General features: G+C 41.7%; 1 protein-coding gene across 1 annotated transcript; it reads right to left on the minus strand.

The window, feature by feature from the left end:
• Nucleotides 1–15,052: 15,052 nt before the first annotated feature.
• Nucleotides 15,053–15,646, minus strand: LOC139838063 (uncharacterized). The gene has a single exon (XM_071827417.1). The coding sequence runs from the start codon at nucleotides 15,644–15,646 to the stop codon at nucleotides 15,053–15,055; it is 594 nt and encodes a 197-aa protein (XP_071683518.1).
• Nucleotides 15,647–16,223: the final 577 nt, after the last annotated feature.

Consider the following 16,223-nt stretch of genomic DNA (forward strand, 5'->3'; position numbering starts at 1 on the left):
AGTAGTAACAACTTCCAAGACACAAATATAAAACAAAAGTACTGTAGCAAAATAAACACATGGGTTATCTCCCAAGAAGTTCTTTCTTTATAGCCATTAAGATGGGCTCAGCAGTTTTAATGATGCACTCGCAAGAAATAGTAGTTGAAGAAAAAGAGAGCATCAAGAAGCAAAGTCAAAACACATTTAAGCCTAACCCACTTCCTATGAAAAGGAATCTTGTAAATAAACAAATTCTGTAGGCATAATGCAACAGGCATAGGAAAACTAGACAAGCTCAACTTCAAAATTTTAAGCATATAGAGAGGTGTTTTAGTAACATGAAAATTTCTACAACCATATTTTCCTCTCTCATAATAATATCCAGTAGCATCATGAGCAAACTCAACAATATAACTATCACATAAAGCATTCTTATCATGAGTCTCATGCATAAAATTATTACTCTCCACATAAGCATAATCAATTTTATTAGCAATAGTGGGAGCGAATTCAACAAAGTAGCTATTATTATTATTCTCATCATCAAATATAGGAGGCATATTGTAATCATAATCAAATTTATCCTCCATAACAGGCGGCACCAAAAGACTACTATCATTATAATCATCATAAATGGGAGGCAAAGTATCATCAAAGAAAATTTTCTCCTCAATGCTTGGGGGACTAAAAAGATCATGCTCATCAAAACCAGCTTCCCCAAGCTTAGACTTCTCCATAGCATTAGCAGTGATTGCGTTCATACTAATAACATTGCTACTAGCATGCAAATGAGGTTCCATAGGTTCTTTAATTTTCGCATCACACAATTCATGTTTTAACTTAGGGAATAAATTAAAAAGCTCATGGTTGTTTTCCATTATGCCTTACTAGTGTAAAACAAGAAACAAAAAGATGCAATTGCAGGATCTAAAGGAAATAGCTTCGAGTACTTACAACGGCGCCGGAAAATAGCTTAGTAGCCGAGATCCGGAGTGTGAGTACCTTTTACCTTTCCTCCCCGGCAAGGGCGCCAGAAAATAGCTTGATGTCTACGCACGCTTCTTTTCCTGTAGACAGTGTTGGGCCTCCAAGAGCAGAGGTTTGTAGAACAGCAGCAAGTTTTCCCTTAAGTGGATCACCCAAGGTTTATCGAACTCAGGGAGGAAGAGGTCAAAGATATCCCTCTCAAGCAACCCTGCGATCACAATGCAAGAAGTCTCTTGTGTCCCCAACACACCTAATACACTTGTCAGATGTATAGGTGCACTAGTTCGGCGAAGAGATAGTGAAATACAGGTGGTATGAATATATGAGCGGCAGTAACAGCGCCAGAAAATAGCTTGCTGCTACAACTGGCGTGTGGTTGATGGTGGTAATATTGCAGGCAGTACAGATGCAGTAAAACAGTAAACAAGCAGCGATTTCAGTATTTGGGAACAAGGCCTAGGGATTATACTTTCACTAGTGGACACTCTCAACATTGATCACATAATAAAACCACTCTACACTCTGTTGTTGGATGATGAACACCACTAATTGTGTAGGATTACACGAACCCTCAATGCCGGAGTTAACAAGCTCCACAATATTTGATATTCATGTTTAAATAACCTTAGAGTGCATGATAGATCAACACAACTATACCAAGTACTAACATAGCATGCACACTGTTACCATCACACTATGAAAGGAGGAATAGATCACATCAATACCATCATAGTAATAGTTAACTTCATAATCTACAAGAGATCACAATCATAGCATATACCAAGTACTTCATGATGCACACACTGTCAACATTACATCATGGAGGAGGAATAGACTACTTTAATAACATCACTAGAGTAGCACATAGATTAATAGTGACACAAAACTCATATGAATCTCAATCATGTAAGGCAGCTCATGAAATCATTGTATTGAAGTACATGGGAGAGAGATTAACCACATAGCTACCAGTACAGCCCTTAGCCTCGAGGGAGAACTACTCCCTCCTCCTGGGAGACAGCAGCGGTGATGAAGATGGCGGTGGTGTCGATGGAGATGCCTTCCGGGGGCACTTCCCCATCCTGGCGGTGTGCCGGAACAGAGACTCCTGTCCCCCAGATCTTGGCTTCGCGATGGCGGCGGCTCTGGAAGGTTTCTCGTACCGTGGCTTTTCCGTCTCGAAGATTTAGGTCAGGGACCTTTAAATAGGCGAAGAGGCGGAGTCGGAAGGCTGACAGGGCCACCACATAGTAGGGCGGCGCGCCTGGCTCCTTGGCCGCGCCGCCCACATGTGTGGGCCCCCTGTGGCCCTCCTCTGGTCCCTCTCGGGTGTTCTGGAAGCTTCGTGGAATTATAAGATGCTGGGCATTGATTTCGTCCAATTCCGAGAATATTTCCTTACTAGGATTTCTGAAACCAAAAACAGCAGAAAACAGGAACTGACACTTCGGCATCTCGTCAATAGGTTAGTTCCGGAAAACGCATAAAATCATCATAAAGTGTGAACAAAACATGTAGGTATTGTCATAAAACAAGCATGGAACATAAGAAATTATCGATACATCGGAGACGTATCATGTGTCAATACTTCCTTGTTTTTTGGGGGTTCTATTCATTGTTATCTTTCCAATAAAATTTGTTTCATCTCAATTGGAGTTGAGATGCAAAAGTTGTCAAATTTTCGGTGACTGGGTCGGCATGTCGGGTGCTGTTGCCGGGCTGCCCGGCACCTAGGATGGTATGCCGGGTGCTGCTGCCGAGTGACCTAGTCCGGCCCATCAGGCCCTATGTCGGGTAGGTCGGTACCCTAGCCGGTCATGCCGGGCTCAGCGTCGGGTGGCTCGATTTTAGCTCAAACGGTTATTTTTCTTGAAGAGGTATAAAAGGGGTCTTATTCTCCATTGTTCCTTAGAGTTCTTGAGCATGTTTTTGACCATCATTATTGAACCTCTTGAGCTTGATTCTTCGCCCTTTCCTCTCATGATTCTTGCATATTCTTGAGGGGTTTGAGAGAGGAGATCTAGATCTACAACCTCCACCAATTAATTCCTCCTCTAACTGAGGGGAACTCTTGGGATCAAGATCTTGGAGTCATTTGTTGATTTCCACCCTTATTCTTCCTCTCTATTAACCATTGTATAGGTACATAGTCTTGTCTGCATAATCGTCGGAATCTCGCCGGAACCTTAATTTTGGCGAACTTTGAAAAGATAGTCCGGGCGAAGCCCTGTGCCGGATTTGCACCAAGTTCGTCTTCACGCTGTCGTGATGCTGGAGCGATATCTCTACTCCAACTTACTGGAACAAGAAGGAGCCGACATCGTCAAGCCGTACATGTGCATCACCTCGGAGCCGCCGCACAAGCGATGAAGTTGATCGAGTTGGATCGTCAGGATTGAACGGATCGTGATCGTCTACATCGACACCAACCATCAAGCTTCCACACCCGATTTGGAACGGTATGCAAATTAAGTTATCGCATTGTTACATGCTACCGCATCGTTACATGCATCTCCTAGATTAGATTTTGGTGGTTTATTCATTGTTGCATAGGAATTTTTTATTTTCTATGCTACGAATCCCAACAATTACATATGAACATTGATTTATGTTTAGACTATGTTTGCTGGTAAGTGCACCCACCTTCCATGAATAATGAATCTCCTAATGCAGGATCAGAGGGTCATGCATGCCAAACCTAATGCAAGGTTGTTGTCCCTTATATGCTACATCCATCTGGCGGTAGCCAAGGTTGCAAGAACTGAAACCCATGGCAAGAATTTCAGCGAGTTGGTGTTGTAAGGCCACCCTCTTAGAAAAATTGTCATTGTGGAGCACCCTCTAGCGATGCTTCATTAGGTGCCATGTGGACCACGTGGGTGATGTCGATCCACCATTTGTCGTGGAATCAATGGACGTGGGTGAGCTCGGCACCATCCTGGGCGTTGAAGGTGCACTGGTAGACATCACATGCCATGTGGCCGCGCCAGAGAGTATGGGTGCTTGTGACGGAAATGGTTTTCGAGGTGTGCCAAGTGCACGCCCTCCACCATCGTGTCGCAACTTTATGCACTACAATCATGATCGATCTCCTTCTCGGCGTTGCTTGCTCGCCTGGCATGCGCGATCGACCGGATTGAGAAAACTTGAACACGGGTGGTTGAAAAATTATATGTGAAAGCTACAACATTAGAGCATGTGTCAGTACCATGCAAGGTGCTTGGGAAAATGCTTACAAAATAAACCTATTTTTATTTAATCATTACTACTTATAATGCAAGACACACATTTAACTAAACATGTCTCTTTTTTAGGGAAACTAGACACTTCCAGTATACAACTTTTTTTCTGAGGGAAAGCCATCATGACCACTTTACTGATCAATTAAATAACCATTACATGGTTTACCAGTTGCTGAACAATAAAGCTAGGAGGGTCATCTATCCAAACTTCAAGTTGAACACCTGACTCCCTAACTAAAATATGAGCAACACAATTAAGCTCTCTAGGGCAATACACATAATTGACTTTATCAAAGGAACTCGCTTGAACTGCGACATCCTGGTATATAGCATGTGCCAGTGTCGACGAGCCAACTCCTTCCTTCATTCTATCAAATACTCCTTGGAAATCTGCTTGAACTATCAAACGCCGGCATCACAATTGATTTGCTAGTGCTAATCCATCTCTAAGTGCCAAAGCTTCGGTGGTAGTAGGATCATAAGCATAGACGATCTTCCTATTACTTGCAGCTGATGACCCACAAGTATAGGGGATCGCAGCAGTCTTCGCGGGAAGTAAATCCCAATTTATTGATTCGACACAAGGGGAGACAAAGAATACTTGAAAGCCTTAACATCGGAGTTGTCAATTCAGCTGCACCTGGAAACAGACTTGCTCGCAAGAGTTTATCAGTAGTAACAGTTTTATAGCAGTAGCAGTAGTGGAATAACAGCAGCAGAGTAACACGGACAGCAGTAGTAATTATAGTAAACAACAGGATTAAAATACTGTAGGCACGGGGATGGATAACGGGTGTTGCATGGATGAGAGAAACTCACGTAACAATCATAGCAGGGCATTTGCAGATAATAATAAAACGGTGTCCAAGTACAAAGCAATCAATAGGCATGTGTTCCATATATAGTCGTACGTGCTCGCAATGAGAAACTTGCACAACATCTTTTGTCCTACCAGCCGGTGGCAGCCGGGCCTCGAGGGAATCTACTGGATATTAAGGTACTCCTTTTAATAGAGTACCGGAGCAAAGCATTAACACTCCGTGAACACATGTGATCCTCACATCACCACCATCCCCTCCGGTTGTCCCGATTCTTGTCACTTCGGGGCCATTGGTTCCGAAAAGCGACATGTGTATACAACTTGCAGGTAAGATCATAAAACAATGAATATCATGATGAAACAATAACATGTTCAGATCTGAGATCATGGCACTCGGGCCCTAGTGACAAGCATTAAGCATAACAAGTTGCAACAATATCATCAAAGTACCAATTACGGACACTAGGCACTATGCCCTAACAATCTTATGCTATTACATGACCAATCTCATCCAATCCCTACCATCCCCTTCGGCCTACAGCGGGGGAATTACTCACACATGGATGGGGGAAACATGGTTGGTTGATGAAGAGCCGTCGGTGGTGATGATGGCGATGATCTCCTCCAATTCCCCGTCCCGGCGGAGTGCCAGAACGGAGACTTCTGGCTCCCGAGACGGAGTTTCGCGATGTGGCGGCATTCTGGAGAGTTTCTGGCGAATTCGACTTCTCTCCGTGCGTTTTTAGGTCGAAGGCAATAAGTAGTCCGAAGGAGGGCGTCGGGGGCTGACCGAGGCCGCCACACACTAGGGCTGCGCGGGCCCCTCCTGGGCCGCGTCGGCCTAGTGTGTGGGGCCCTTGGGCTCCCACCTGGCTTGCCCTTCTGGCTCCGCCAATATTCTGGGAAAATAGGACCTTCTGCATAAATTCCGAGGATTTTCCTGGAAGTTGGATTTCTGCACAAAAACGAGACACCAGAACAATTATGCTGAAAACAGCGTTAGTCCGTGTTAGTTGCATCCAAAATACACAAATTAGAGGCAAAACAATAGCAAAAGTGTTCGGGAAAGTAGATACGTTTTGGACATATCAACTCCCCCAAGCTTAGCTTATTGCTTGTCCTCAAGCAATTCAGTTAACAACTGAGCGATAAAAGAACTTTCACGAACACATTTGTTCATATGATGTATATATTCTCATGCTATGGCTAACACTTAGGCGGTTCATATAGGATACATGCAAATAAGATCATCTAATAGCTATGTCAATCATGAACAGGTACCAACAATTAATAATAAGCATCATGAATCATGTCTATAAGCAGGATTGCAATGTTCATAAAAGAGTATGATAAAGTGGTATCTCGCTTGCCCATATTTGATCAGCAAAACATAAATGCTCATGCACCTCTGAAGTTCATAGAAAGACTAGAAGTAGTGATTGTCAAAGATAAAAGCATCAAAATTATACCACAATCAATCATATTTTGAGACAAGCATATTATACTAAGAATGACACTTGTGCTCTCAAGATAGTGCTCAAAGAAAGAATGGAGACACAACACAAAAGTAAAAGATTGACCCTTCGCGGAGGGAAGCAGGGATTAACATGCGCTAGAGCTTTTCATTTCTAAAACAGGAGTAAAATTATTTTGAGAGGTGTTTGTTGTTGTCAACGAATGGTAATGGGCACACCAACTACCTCGCCAACCGGACTTCCAAGAGCGGCTCCCATAAATTATTTTTATGTTTATTTGGCACTCGTTCCAACCTTTCTTTCACAAACCATGGCTAACCGAATCCTCGGGTGCCTGCCAACAATCTCATACCATGAAGGAGTGCCTTTTTATTTTAGTTTTATTATGATGACACTCCCCCCAACCTTTGCTTACACAAGCCATGGCTAACCGAATCCTTCGGGTGCCGTCCAACAATCACATACCATGGAGGAGTGTCTATTTAGGTTAATTAATTTGGGACTGGGAATCCCATTGCCAGCTCTTTTTGCAAAATTATTGGATAAGCGGATGTGCCACTAGTCCATAATGAAAGTCCGTCAAGAGTAAATGACAAGGTTGAAAGTTAAACACCACATACTTCCTCATGAGCTATGAAACATTAACACAAATTGAGAAGCATTTGAAGGTTTTAAAGGTAGCGCATGAGAATTTACTTTGAATGGTTTGAAATGCCATGCATAGGTATTTATGGTGGACACTTTGGAACAACTTGGTTTTCAGGTGTTTGGAAGCACGAGCAGCGTTCCCGCTCAGTACAAGTGAAGGCTAGCAATAGACTGGGGAGCGACAAATCAAGAGAGCAGTCACTATCATAATCATGCTTGCGGCAAAATAAATTAACGGAGGCATAAAAGTGATACAAGAACTCTGAAGCAATGTAAATCATCGAGGCTTAATTGACTTTTGTTCAGTCATATGCATGCGTGAGCATGTGCCAAGTCGATATAAATGAATTATTCAGAGGAGGATACCACAATACCATACCTACTTATGAATAAATCAATGCAAGCAAACATCCATGACATGCTACTCATATTAATAAATTGGAGCTAAACATGAGAGATCATGAACTACTAGACTTTCCCAAATGACATATACCTCACATGAACCAACTAAGCATGCTCATATGGATGAGTATATGTACAAAAATGAAAACAAATAGAGTTCGTACCAGCCTCTCACCACAATCCAATTGTCGTAGATCGTCATTATTGCCTTTCACTTGTGTAGCTTGGATAATATGAAATGAAAACCACGCTCCAGCCACCGAAGACCATTGAACTCAAGATGAACTTTACAAACCAAAGAAGAACAGCAAATATTTTTGGTATTTTCGAATTTGAGAACAAGAACAAAAGGAAACAAGCAAACAAAGCAAAATCTTTTTGGATTTTCTTATAGCAAGCCAATGATAGCAAATAAAGCAAGATAAATGCAAGAAACCAAAACAAACAAATGATGAAGAGAAACAACAGAAATATTTTTGGTCTTTTTTTGTTTTAGGAAAAAAACAAAGCAAAACAAGAAATGGCAAACTAGAAAAGTCACATAAACGCAAAGCAGCAGAAATTCGTCAAACTTGACAGCAGTACAGTACTCGATTTGTAAGAAATTCTTCCACTGCTCAAATCGAAAAGTGTTCAACTAATGAAAGTTAGATAATAACCTGGAGAACATGCACAAAAATTGGCTTCGCAAAATATCGTTCTGGCTATTTTTGAGAATTTTTTCGGTAACAGTCCAGAATCTGTTTTCAGGCAGCACTTCCCCAAATATCATCTCCCTCTCATTAGAAAACCACTCAAACAAACTAAACACGTATATACAAGTATCCAGCAACCATAATATGCAAAGAATGAGTGATGCCGGTATACCTCCCCCCCAAGCTTAGGCTTTTGGCCTAAGTGGAGTTCAACCCCAGCGAGGGTCGATGTTCCTCGCCTGTGGATAATGCATGGCGTAGTCATAGTAGGGTCCCTGTGCAGAAGAAAAGCGTGGAGGCTCCACATGCCCAAAATGTTGATGCGAGGAACTTGCTGCATCGGATGATGAGTCGAGGTGTTCCTCGGCCTCCGTGTCGTCTCTTGCATGATGGCCTCCTCCCTCTATGTGTGCATTCAGTGCACCTTCTGTGACTGACCAATCCTCCCTGGAATCAAGGTTAAATAGAACAGGCGCAGGCAATCTTACTAGTTTTTCAGTTTTCTTAGTTATTCTCCAAGCTTTCTTATAAAATGTCATCTTATAAAATAGGTTACCCAAATTAGATGAATCAGAAACAAATTCATGTTTAATCATGGAGACTATGTCAAGTTTTTCTATGGAAAGTTGAATATCAAGATGGTGAGGTTCTACTCTATGCAAAGCTAGTAAACGAGAGGCGATGAGACCTCCACAAATTCCGCCCTTCTCACGGTTAGTAGCAAGTCTATAAGCTATCAATGCCCCCAAATTATACTACCTTGCAGTGCAGCAGCTAGAAAAGCTAAATCCTGGATAGATAGTTTACTACCATTCTTTCTAGCAAGAACACATTTAGTAATGAAATAAGCAAAGTAGTGGATAGCTGGGAGTTGAATGCTAGTGATTTTACCACCATCCTCTGAGAAACTCCTTCAATGACAAATCATCTCGAAGAGGCTTAAGAGCTCTCGCGGCGATCCCCTTATCTTCTCGCATGATCCCCATTGCGGTACTCTTATTGCTGTACAAAAATCATTGAATGGCAAGTTGACAGTTTTATTATAAATCTTATACTGAACCATCGGGTTAGATTGCGACCAATTGAACTTAAATTCCTGCACAACAGACATAGTCAATTTTGCATATTGGCATGGTTCTCCATCAACAAAATCATTCAACCCTGCACGAGAAATTAGATTCTGAACATCTTCCAATATTCCTGCACTTCTCATGAAATCTGAGCACGGGTAGTAAGAGGGGTATACTCCCTCTTCGCGGTTCACTCTCATGACTTGTTGCACCTCCAATTCTTGTTGGTTTAGTTGATATCTATTCCACTCCATTTTCTGAAATTTTTCAATAAACAATATAAAATTTGATTTGGTGACATATAATCAAGGGGAACTACTATAGGAACTTGCTAGGGTACTAATCATGCATCAAAACTAGTTTATACAACTTAGAACAAGCATGCAAGCTCACTAAACATGTTACCTACTGCAGCAAAATATTCAAGATATACTCAACCAAACAAAATTCTACTTGGATAATCGGAGGAGTCACATACCGGAGAGCAAATGTGCCAAATTTCAGACAGAAATCTGGGCTGAGCAAAGAGATCAAGAAATCCTGAGCTCTTGAGCAAAAACGCGAGTGAGAGAAAGCTGGTGTCGATTTTTTCGGGAGAGAGAAGAGTCTGGGAGGAAGAGATGCTAAAGTGGGGCAAAGGGGGACCCACACGCCAGGGTGGCGCGCCCCCCTTGCTGGCCGCGCCGGCCTGTGGGGTGCCACCCTGGGGTGCCCCACTGGTCATCCCCAGGTGCTCCCAGGTGCATTTTCGAAAAATAGGACCAACGGTATAATTTTTGTGAATTTTTGAAAACTTTGAAAAATGCACATTTCTGGGTATTAAATTTATTATTACTGGCCAGGAAATTTTTTGAAATCTCTAATTAACTAAGGAACTTTGCAAATCAAAAGTGCTACAATAAGTAAAGCAAGTGGAGGAAGAAAGAGATGTTGTTTACCTCCTCTATGCATATAAAAGGTATTTGTTAACAAGGTTGATCAAGTCTTGCCACCAAATAAATTTTACATAGCATATGAAGAAATAAACCTCAAATCAATCATGTTACCTTGAATTGTATTGATATGGATCCAATCATAAGATTTTGATAGCCTTCTTTAGGCTCATATATAGGACAATCGATAGTTCCAATTTTGATAGTTCTCACATTAGAAATAGTATTGACTCCACATACTTTATCAATCCTCTTGGGGAAATAGACGGTATTCTCCTTATCATCAACATTGAAAGTAACCTTTCCTTTATTGCAATCAATAACAGCCCCTGGGGTGTTAAGAAAAGGTCTCCCAAGAATAATAGACATATTATCATCTTCAGGCATTTCCAACACAACAAAATCAGTTAATATCAAGCAGTTATTAGTAACTTGAACAGGAACATCCTCACATATACCAACAGGAATAGCAGTAGATTTATCAACCATTTGCAAAGATATATCAGTAGGTATCAACTTATCTAAGTAAAGCCTCTTATAAAGAGAAAAAGGCATAACACTAACACCGGCTCCCAAGTCACATAGAGCAGTTTTAACATAATTATTCTTAATAGAACAAGGAATAGTAGGTATACATGGGTCGCCCAACTTCTTTGGAACTTTGCCATTGAAAGAGTAATTAGCAAGCATAGTGGAAATCTCCTCATTGGGGATTTTCCTTTTGTTAGTAACAATATCTTTCATATACTTTGAATAAGGAGGCAATTTAATAGCATCAGTCAAAGGGATTTGCAAGAATAAAGGTTTCATCCAATCACAAAATTTATTATAGTGTTCTTCTTCCTTTGATTTTAGTTTCTTAGCAGGAAAAGGCATTTCTTTTGCACCCAAGGTTCTCTTTCATTACCATGTTCCTTAGCAATAAAATCTTCTTTAGTATACCTTTTATTTTTATCATGCTTGTCAGGTTCATCTTCAACCTCTTCTTTATCAGAAGCATCATTCTTATCATTATCATTACCATTATCATGTTCATTACCACTTTCAGTTTCAGCATCGGAAATAGAAATACTATTAGGATCATTAACAGGTTCAGAGGATTCTACAACATTTTTATGTTTCTTCTTCTTTTTCTTAGAAGGAGAACTAGGTTCAATTCATCGAGAATCTTGTTCAATTCTCTTGGGATGCCCTTCAGGATATAGAGGATCCTGGGTAGAGACACCACCTCTAGTTGTTACTTCATAAGCATGTTTCTCTTTAGGATTATTTTTTAACAAGTCATTTTGCACTTTAGTGAGTTGATCAATTTGAGTTTGAACCATTTGAAAATGTTTAACAAGCATCTTAACATCATTGGAGGTTCTCTCCACAATATCATGCAAATTGCTAATAGCTTGAGAATTTTCCATTAGATGATTCTCTACTCTCATATTAAAATTTTCTTGCTTAACAATATAATTATCAAACTCATCTAAGCATTGAGCAGGAGGTTTTGAATACGGAATATCTTCCCTAGTAAAGCGTTGAAGGGAGTTTACCTCAATCATGGATGAAGGGGGAATTATCTCACATATATCTTCTATAGGAGGTAGATTCTTCACATCTTCGGATTTAATACCTTTCTCCTTGAGAGACTTCTTAGCTTCCCTCATATCTTCATCATTCAATTCAATTAAACCCCTCTTCTTCAATATTGGCGTTGGAGTTGGTTCAGGTGTATTCCAATCATCATGATTCCGGCTTATTCTAGCCAATAATTCTTCAGCTTCGTCTGGAGTTCTTTTCCTGAAAACACAACCAGCACAACTATCCAAATATGCTCTAGACTCAATGGTTAGTCCACTATAAAATATATCAAGTAGATCATTCTTTTCTAAATCATGTCCAGGTCGAGCTCTGATAAGAGAACAAAATCTTGCCCATGCCTCAGGCAATTTCTCTTCATCTCCCTGGTCAAACCTATAAATTTTCTGTAAAGCAATATGTTGAGCACTAGCGGGAAAGTACTTTCGAAAGAAAACATCACGCAGCTCAGTTGGACTTCTAATAGAACCAGGAGGCAAATTATTATACCAATTTTTAGCATCATCTTTTAATGAGAAAGGAAAAAAATTAGCGACAAAGTAAGTACGCATCTTGACATCATCAGAAAACATGCTACTCATTGAAGAAAGTTCAATCATGTGTTCTACAGCACTTTCTTTTTCAGTACCACAAAAGGGTGTTTTCTCTACAATAGCTATATGAGATAGATCAAGAGAAAAATCATAATCTTTATCCTTAATGCATATAGGATATGTGGCAAATTTAGGATCAGGAGATAACTTATGTCTAACAGTATATTGTGTGAGAAACTTTTTAATTTTTCTTGCATCAGCAGTAGCATTGCATCTATTAATAAAATCATCATTAAGCTCCACATAATCTTCATCAGGATCATCACTAGAATAATCAAGTTCATTTTTCTTGCATCAGCAGTAGCATTTTCATTAGGAGTTTCAGCATTTTCAATTTGTCTAGACCTAGCAATTGTAGCATCTAGAAAGGATCCCAATGAACCACTATCATCAAGCACAGCAGAAACATTATCAATATTATGAGAGTTTTCAGATTCAGCAGACGTACCAGCAAGTGAAGCTTGCGGCGGTGAAACAAGTTGACTTATCACAGATGGTGAATCAAGAGCAGCAGAGGTACTCAGAGTTGTACCTTTTCTTGTAGTGGATGGTAATATGGCGACTTTAGGATCGCGAGTTTTACCCATGATGGAGAATTTGCAGCGAACAATATCAATCCAAGTGAACTTCCAAATAAAGCTATGCTCCCCGGCAACGGCGCCAGAAAACAGTCTTGATGACCCACAAGTATAGGGGATCGCAGCAGTCTTCGCGGGAAGTAAATCCCAATTTATTGATTCGACACAAGGGGAGACAAAGAATACTTGAAAGCCTTAACATCGGAGTTGCCAATTCAGCTGCACCTGGAAACAGACTTGCTCGCAAGAGTTTATCAGTAGTAATAGTTTTATAGCAGTAGCAGTAGTGGAATAACAGCAGCAGAGTAACACGGACAGCAGTAGTAATTATAGTAAACAGCAGGATTAAAATACTGTAGGCACGGGGACGGATAACGGGCGTTGCATGGATGAGAGAAACTCATGTAACAATCATAGCAGGGCATTTGCAGATAATAATAAAACGGTGTCCAAGTACAAAGCAATCAATAGGCATGTGTTTCATATATAGTCGTACGTGCTCGCAATGAGAAACTTGCACAACATCTTTTGTCCTACCAGCCGGTGGCAGCCGGGCCTCGAGGGAATCTACTGGATATTAAGGTACTCCTTTTAATAGAGTACCAGAGCAAAGCATTAACACTCTGTGAACACATGTGATCCTCACATCACTACCATCCCCTCCGGTTGTCCCGATTCTTATCACTTCGGGGCCATTGGTTCCGGACAGCGACATGTGTATACATCTTGCAGGTAAGATCATAAAACAATGAATATCATGATGAAACAATAACATGTTCAGATCTGAGATCATGGCACTCGGGCCCTAGTGACAAGCATTAAGCATAACAAGTTGCAACAATATCATCAAAGTACCAGTTACAGACACTAGGCACTATGCCCTAACAATCTTATGCTATTACATGACCAATCTCATCCAATCCCTACCATCCCCTTCGGCCTACAGCGGGGGAATTACTCACACATGGATGGGGGAAACATGGCTGGTTGATGAAGAGGCGTCGGTGGTGATGATGGCGATGATCTCCTCCAATTCCCCGTCCCGGCGGAGTGCCAGATTGGAGACTTCTGGCTCCCGAGACGGAGTTTCGCGATGTGGCGGCGTTCCGGAGAGTTTCTGGCGACTTCGACTTCTCTCCGTGCGTTTTTAGGTCGAAGGCAATAAGTAGTCCAAAGGAGGGCGTCGGGGGCTGACCGAGGCCGCCACACACTAGGGCCGCGCGGGCCCCTCCTGGGCCGCGCCGGCCTAGTGTGTGGGGCCCTCGGGCCCCCACCTGGCTGGCTCCGCCAATATTCTGGGAAAATAGGACCTTCTGCATAAATTCCGAGGATTTTCCTGAAAGTTGGATTTCTGCACAAAAACGAGACACCAGAACAGTTCTGCTGAAAACAGCATTAGTCCGTGTTAGTTGCATCCAAAATACACAAATTAGAGGCAAAACAATAGCAAAAGTGTTCGGGAAAGTAGATACGTTTTGGACGTATCAGCAGCTTAGAACTTCCCAAAGCTATCCCAGATCACACATCAGTTGCCCTACTCCTTGTGGCATAGTCAAACGCTGCATCAACGTTCACAAACAAAGTTTTCTGGAGCTTTCTGCCAAAATCTTATTTTTTTTCATGAACATTCTTTTTCATAGATCTTGTACAATTTGATACCAGCATTCTAATAGACATAGCTACATCTGCAACTCTTTGTTCTTTTTTCTCCACGCACAGTATTCCTTTTCAACCATCAAATATACCATGCTGCTACCGAAATCGGCTCCTCTAGGATCTGGGTTAATTATTTGGAAGCCTCTAAAATCGATGTACCATATCATATACAACTTTTTTTTTGAGAAACAAGAGAATCTTTATTGCACAATGTTTATGGGTATACAACGATGATCCGGTGGATCCAAAAACCAAACATGGCGCGCAACTTCTAAAGTGGTAGCCATCCTAGCTAGCCTGTGAGCTTCCCCATTTGCTTCCCTCTGTTCGTGACCATATTTGGTCGCCTGAAACGATACTCGACGCTGCTCTATGTCTCGCAGAATCATGCAGTAGTAGCCTTTGTAATGCTTAGCTTAATGTCATTGACGACATTCAGACAATCAGATGCTATCATTAACTTGTGTTTGTTCAGGTCTTGCGTGAGCTCCAAAGCCTCCTTGCACACGTACGCCTCCAGCATGGTTGGGTCAGTTAGACATGCATAGACAACCGCTGATTTTCCCAAGAACCTCCCACGCTCATCGCGACAAATTGCTCCAAGAGCACCTTTAACACATGACTTTGCCACGACACCATCTACATTGATCTTATAGAAACCTGCATCTGGTGGCAGCCACTTAGCATCTCTATTTCTGTTCACCCCTAGTCTGGCAGGATCTTTCTTCTCCCACTCAATCTCACTAATGTATTTCTGGATGAACAAAAATGTGGACAAAGGACTCTGAAATTCTTCCTCATGAATCGCCTTCCTCCTTGCCCACCATATAGCCCATAATGTCACAAGGACTTGTACAAACTTCCTCTGCGGCAGAGTATTAGATAGTGACATGAGCCACAACTTTGGATCTGTTGCCTCATCGGCCATCAGTGGTTGCACGTCCTCCTCATCCAACAGAGACCACAACGAGCGTGCCATATTGCACTCAAGGAGGGAGTGACGTCATCTATCGCGTGCATTGTTGCATATGGGACACGCCGCTGTCGTTGACATGTGGTGGCGCTTCCTTTCTTCACCCGTAGGGAGTGACGACCTTGCCAACCTCCACGCAAAAATGTGCAGTTTTGAGGGAACCTTCAGTTTCCAAAGCTTCTTCCAGCTCGCATCCCCCCTTCACCATTAGACGAGACCTTTCTACCCTCCAACCAATCAACCCTTCTCCTCTTTGTTTCCTCCATCATTTTGTACGCCGACCGAACCGAGAAAATTCCCATTTTGTCATACTGCATGCCCAGAAATTAGGTTGGTTAGTCTGACTAATTGGAATCTGCTGGATGATTGATACATCCAAAACGTATCTACTTTCCCGAACACTTTTGCTATTGTTTTGCCTCTAATTTGTGTATTTTGGATACAACTAACACGGACTAACGCTGTTTTCAGCAGAATTGCCCTGGTGTCTCGTTTTTGTGCAGAAACTCAACTTTCAGGAAAATCCCCGGGATTAATTCCAATGGGCCTATTTTTACATAACATTGACGGAGCCAGAAGACCA

This window comes from Lolium perenne, chromosome 3, assembly GCF_019359855.2.
Source record: "Lolium perenne isolate Kyuss_39 chromosome 3, Kyuss_2.0, whole genome shotgun sequence".
Classification (NCBI taxonomy): domain Eukaryota; kingdom Viridiplantae; phylum Streptophyta; class Magnoliopsida; order Poales; family Poaceae; genus Lolium; species Lolium perenne.

Coding starts and splice junctions, on each gene's coding strand:
- LOC139838063 (XM_071827417.1), bottom strand. CDS start 15,646: ATGGCACGCTCGTTGTGGTCTCTGTTGGATGAGGAGGACGTGCAACCA.